At 36.4% G+C, this 6,000-nt stretch overlaps 1 protein-coding gene across 1 annotated transcript in view; it reads right to left on the reverse strand.

Annotated features, from left to right (window-relative positions):
• Positions 1-822: 822 nt before the first annotated feature.
• Positions 823-6,000, reverse strand: part of LOC105967154 (Protein kinase family protein) — a 5,901-nt gene continuing 723 nt past the window's right edge. Inside the window, exons 1-16 of the mRNA XM_012991736.2 lie at positions 5,955-6,000; positions 4,797-4,928; positions 4,643-4,716; positions 4,461-4,530; positions 4,319-4,374; positions 4,151-4,222; positions 3,331-3,425; positions 3,165-3,231; positions 2,939-3,068; positions 2,648-2,866; positions 2,394-2,536; positions 2,124-2,298; positions 1,915-2,005; positions 1,673-1,830; positions 1,399-1,587; positions 823-1,211 (exon numbers count right to left, since the gene is read on the reverse strand). The exon at positions 5,955-6,000 is cut by the window's right edge and continues 723 nt beyond it. Of these exons, the coding sequence (XP_012847190.1) occupies positions 1,152-1,211; positions 1,399-1,587; positions 1,673-1,830; positions 1,915-2,005; positions 2,124-2,298; positions 2,394-2,536; positions 2,648-2,866; positions 2,939-3,068; positions 3,165-3,231; positions 3,331-3,425; positions 4,151-4,222; positions 4,319-4,374; positions 4,461-4,530; positions 4,643-4,716; positions 4,797-4,928; positions 5,955-6,000 (1,777 nt within the window). The 3' untranslated portion in view covers positions 823-1,151. The remainder of the gene's footprint in view (positions 1,212-1,398; positions 1,588-1,672; positions 1,831-1,914; positions 2,006-2,123; positions 2,299-2,393; positions 2,537-2,647; positions 2,867-2,938; positions 3,069-3,164; positions 3,232-3,330; positions 3,426-4,150; positions 4,223-4,318; positions 4,375-4,460; positions 4,531-4,642; positions 4,717-4,796; positions 4,929-5,954) is intronic.

Consider the following 6,000-nt stretch of genomic DNA (forward strand, 5'->3'; position numbering starts at 1 on the left):
CATCAAGTGCGGCATGGAAAGAAAATTTACTTTTACTCTTAGATTTATTAGATAATCAAGCATCTAATCACTCTCCTTTTTTGACGAATCTTTTTTATTTTATTAAAAAATAAAAAAAATTAAGCTGCATCCTCTTTAATTTTTTAATAAATAAACAAACTTTATAATAAGAAAATTAATCCTCTCCTAATGTCCAAAATCTTGGCACGTGACGGAGAGTAAGGAAGAGAGAGTGTGTCAGCAGTAGTCATGTGAGGGACTAAAACTAAAACAAAATTTATGTCAAAAGCCAAAAGGGACGGTTCTACGCCACGTGGCGACCATCGGATGGTTAGGCTTTTTTGATGCTTCATGGCTGTCTAATGATAATATCCGTAACGTGCGCACACGTGCCGTCCGGCATCACGTGCGTCTATACATCACTCCCCCCGCACATGTGGTCCTCCTCGTGACAAGTCACGTGGGGAACGCTCCTAATCCTACTATTAAGCTTTACTTGAGGTTTCTTTATTTTCCCTCATTAAAAATAAAATTCATTTTTAATCATTAATAAGAAAAAAAAATATTTCTAATAAGACTACACCTCGTCCATGGTGCTACACCCGGTGAAATTCATCGTCTAAATTTCACCTTTGATTTACACACACACGCATCAAAGTGTGAGCGTTACTCTTAGATCATAAAAAGGACATATTTCGTAAAAAAGAAACGCACCTTGACATTATAATATGACGTTGAAAAGCCGAAAGGCTTTTGTCGGATCCATTGAAAGCTTCACCAAAGTCGAAACTCCAATTTGGCAAGAAATGAGAACTGAAAACGAAACGGCAAGAAATACAGTGCACTCTGCATTGAAGTAATTATCATTCGACTTTGTACAATACATAAGAAACGACCCCATTGGAGATTTAAAACTACTGCCTAAGGCATTATAGATACAATGTGCAGATAATAATAATAATAATAATAATAATAATAATACATATATAATTTTACATGTTGACGGTTGGCGTAAAAGGATAACAATGGGGGTGGGGGGTCTTCTAGCTGGCAGACAAAGGGTGTCCGATTCTTAAATAGCGCAAAAATATTAAGGCATTGATCCTTTTTATGAACTCTCTCAAGAAAACACGCGACAAAATTACGATGGCTTAAGATACAGTTCTCCCATAGCACATAGAAGCAATGTAAAGATTTTTAGCCCATTTCTCCTGCAAACAACAGATTTAAAAAAAAACGGTCAAGAAGACTAAGGCCGTGTTTGGAAAGAGAAAAATAGTGAAAATGAAAGCTAGAATAGTTTATTTGTTTGGTAAACGACGGAATTTTACCATAACCAAACAAATGGACTATTCTACCTTGTGTTTTTCACTATTTTATTAAATATATTTTCCTTACCTTAACATGTGCACTTGGAAAAGCAGATGTACGAAGCGTCTCCTGTGTTTCATCGGAAGGTTTTCTTCGAGGAATGCTGAGAACTAAGGCCGATTGATCATTCGTTGCTGCAGTTGCTGTGATACGGTACCCAGCCTCCCACCTCCTGTGAATACCCTCACTTGGATAAAGAAAGTCCAATTCCACTACCTGAAAAAAATATATGATAGATTCAAATAATTGTTTTATTTTAATTATATGTGTTTTGGTAACCGTAACAAAAAATGTTGTCTACCTGGTCGGAAAACCCTGCCCCACGTGACATTACAATTGCCCATCTACTCCCTGCAGTAGCCATGGCCGTAACATAAAATCCCTCCCTCCATTTTTTGTTGATCCATTTAAATGGAAACGATTCACTGACTTTATAAGACTGTTGTTGATACTGACTACCTGTATTTATTAAAATTAGAACTTATTAGCTGAATCAAATATCGAATCAGAAAATATTTTCGAGTTTTGAAATGTGACACTTACCCTTCGACATAACTACTAATGAGCTCCCGTTGTGAGCTCCGGCTATTGCACTGATGTAATAGTTCTTCTCCCATTGTTCCATAATCCATTCCTGCAGTTAACACAACAGAAAGTAATTCAATAAATTGTCTGCCAAGTTCATTAAATTTCACAAATATGATGATATGACCTAGAAAAGGCAGTAGTAGTACACAAGAATTAAACGAGACCTTGTGAAGGAAAGAAGGAGAAAGTTCGTAAACTTGAGAACTAAAGCCAGTCCCTGCATCCATGATTAGAGCCCACAGATTCGAACATGATGCCACACTGCTGATATAAAGCCCATCGTCGTTTCCTTTATCAATATGCTGAGCGAGTCTACCATCAACTACATTGTAGTGATATCTACAAAGACCAAATGTAAAATAAATTTCATTTTTTTATTGTTTTTTTGATAAATCCTAAATGAAGTGTTTAGAATTAGAATTAGCGCGTGGTACCTTTGCTTCATTGGCCTTCGAGCATTATACACGCTAATCCATTGAGTAGCAGGCATCCCCATGCGTACCTTCTTCTTTGGTTGCTCATCATCATCATCATCCATCAAAAGACGCCCTCTCTTATGTCCGACTTGATATACGAGCTTCACAATGCAAAAACAAAATTTAACGAGAATAAATCCAAAACTTCCAGAATAGGAAGAAAAAGTTTCAGTCAATTACTCAACAAATACAGAGCAAAATCTGAGTAATACCTTCTGAGCACCTTCAGTATTAATTGGCCTGATATCTGGATTTGGACCAACTATTCCATCAAAGAGTGATATATATTTTGCATAATTAGGCTCTTCGTCAAACTTTAAGTTAACGACAAGCTCGACAAACTGTTTGAAAGGTGCAGGGCAGAAGCAACAGAGAGCTTCTGGAGAAGTTGACATCTTCTTTTTGCACACAAGGAAGCCTTTATTCTCACCCTACATAGAGTATATAGTGTAAGCATCACAAGTGAATTGTTCACAATGAAAATCACATCTCAGACTGCCAACCTGATATCCTTGCCAAGGAAGGCGGCCACGGAGAAGAAAAACGAGTGTGTAAGCAAGTGACTCTAAATCATCCCTCCGACTACCAGTTCTTCCAAGATGAGCATGCACACTAGCATAGCGCACTGTTCCTCTGCAGCAACAAACATTCTCATTCATGAATAAAAACAGCAAGTTGAAAAAAAATGTGACGGTAAACAAGGATAAGTAAGTGGAATCAAAATTTCACCTGAATACATCCGGTCTTTGATCATAGTCAACATGAAGGCCAGTAGAAGTATCACGCCACCGAGTGGCTGCAATACAAAAGGAACGGGAATAACTGATAAGGATTACTATGGTATGATTGTGATAGTTTTAAAATGAAAAAGGCTATAGCATGCTAGGTATATTACCCAATCCAAGATCAACCAGAAAAAGTTTTTTCTCGTCAGGGGTTCCAGGTGTACCAAGCAAAAAGTTCTCCGGCTTTACATCCCCATGAACATATCTGCAGGACTTGCAGAAAGCAAATGAGAGACATATCTTGAAATAAAGAGCATGATGGCAATATTTTATACATGGGATGGGACTATTGGTGAATACACAACTACTTCAAAATTTGATTATTTAGCAAGACAAAATATTGAGGAAAAATGAACAGTTATAGAATCTCCCTATATGAACTGAAAAAAAACCCTTTCCTACCAAATACCAAAAGGTTGCCATTTAATTAACCATACATCATCAGAAGATATTTCTACCTTCCATTGTACTCGTCATGACTAATTGGAACAACCACTCATCCAATTAGATAATTTATCTTTAATTATACTCATCTCATTTAATATAGACTGCCCTGTCCTACAGTTAGATTATTTAGGGAAAAAGAAAAGGCACCAAGGACAATCCTATTGACTACAATATACATTAAATCCATGACGAAAACAAAAGAATATGGTCGGTCTTGATAAAAGGCGAATGCAAAAACAACTAAAAAATGCACATTTTCAATGCAATTCTGACTAATACTAAAAGTTCACAGAGCATCATTCAAGAAGCTCAACTAAGCTTCTTAACTGTAGTTTAGACATACAATAAGGAAAATCTAGCGTCATAAATGAAGGAAGGCTTCCTAAGGAGAAACAACTTTCATCATGGTTACGGAAATAGCATTCAGTTAGGATCAGTGAGTAGAACCATGCTGATATGCAAACAATAGACCGAAAAATATACCCTTTAGAGTGCAACTTCTCTAAAATGGAGATGGCTTCAATGGCAATACATGCCACCATTTCAATGGACATTCTGCAAAATGGAAGTGTAGGTGTTAGATGAAAGATTATAGAAGAATGCACAACCAAAACAATAAATTTATTATTTTGTTAAAAGAAGGTGACTAACGTGTGAGAGTTGTTGTTCCAAACATCCCACAGACTAGGACCAAGCATATCCATAACCTACAAAAGATGTAGAGTCCTTCATACTATAAGGAAAAGAAAAGGAAAAAGCTCTGGAAGAAATGATGTGCTTTTCAGACACATACCATAATATAGTAGTCACTTTGACGTCCTTTGTAATGTACGCGCGGCACGCCATGACTACCACCAAGTGTACTAGATAATAACACAAAATTTCAGTTCGTTCTTTCTTACTTCTAACAAAGGCATGTCAAAAATTAGAGATTCTTATTTTTTATTAAAAATAAAGAAGAAAAAAAACTCTCACCTATAGACTTGCCATTCATAAGGTGGTCCGTAATTACATCCTTTGCTGCTCTTGTGCTCAAATTTCAATGCAACCTAAAAATAAATGAAAGAATGTAACATACTGCCACGAAATATAGAGCTAGGAGCAGATTATAAGAGGACCAAGTACATACCTCTATGGCCCCTGGTCCTGTTCTTTCGTGCAGACCTGTATGATTGATGCGTCTGCCTACATACACTTGTCCAAATCCACCTTTCCCCAGTTTCTTCTCTAACCTATAAGCTGGAGAACCACCAATCTGGATCTGTAGCAAATAATCAAAGCCTTATCAACACACATTGAAGTGGGATACGACATGGTAAGCTACCACCAGTTAAGAAGATGATTCTTGTCGAACATAAAATTTAAAGGTGAAAAAATATCAACAGAATCCAGTTCAGCTACTGGCACCAGATCGTTGAAGATCATCTGGACTATAACCATAAATGAAAAGTGTCTATGGATTATTCTTCTGTTTGGCAAAATAAAGGTAGATTTCCTAAAGTGATTGAAATACCCTTTTTTACTCATAAAATCCTGTAAAGGTAAAGAGCTTTGCCGCAGGCCACTCAAGTGGTAATGCAACGCATAATAGAAAGAATTTAAGAAGGCAGAAATGCACAATAAATGCAAAAGATATACTAAATTGGAGAATCCATTTGACAGTGAAGCGCCAACGATTTCCCTGCAATCCTCAAATAAGAGTAATTAACACATTCGAGCACATCAAGAAATATACGTTGTGAAACATCATAAACAAATGAAATCAAGGACAGAGTGAAACACAATCTAAATGATAGACAATGAACATAATTTGAACATCCACCTCACCTAATAAAGACAAGACCAAATATATGCAATTGTATATATACATATCACATAATCACACAGACCGTACAACCAATATACATGCCATTAACATCTTAAGAACCACAATCCGTAAATATAATTAAACAAAATTTCAAAAAAAACAGACAGAGTACAAATATGTGTGTGTGTGTGTGTCTCTGCATTTATTGGCTTCAAAGTTCAAACACAAAGAAAGCCAGCACAATCAATTTTCAGAAGATAATTAACAATAAAACCACCAGCCCCTCAATCTACCATCTGTCCATCTCTAAAATGCAGAAACATATCGCACCTATTACTCCAATAAACCAAACACCTTACGAAAATTTACACATTCGTTGAAAACCCAAAAAAAATCATAATACAACCGACAACTTCATCAAACTGTCTGCATAAGATGAAATTCAGGAAAAGATCAACGAAAAAATATAAATGTATATACCCTTTCAGGAAGGGGAGCAGGGCTTCCATCATCATCAGCTCCCAAT

This window comes from Erythranthe guttata, chromosome 5 (genome assembly GCF_056151865.1).
Source record: "Erythranthe guttata isolate IM_541 chromosome 5, IM_541, whole genome shotgun sequence".
Classification (NCBI taxonomy): domain Eukaryota; kingdom Viridiplantae; phylum Streptophyta; class Magnoliopsida; order Lamiales; family Phrymaceae; genus Erythranthe; species Erythranthe guttata.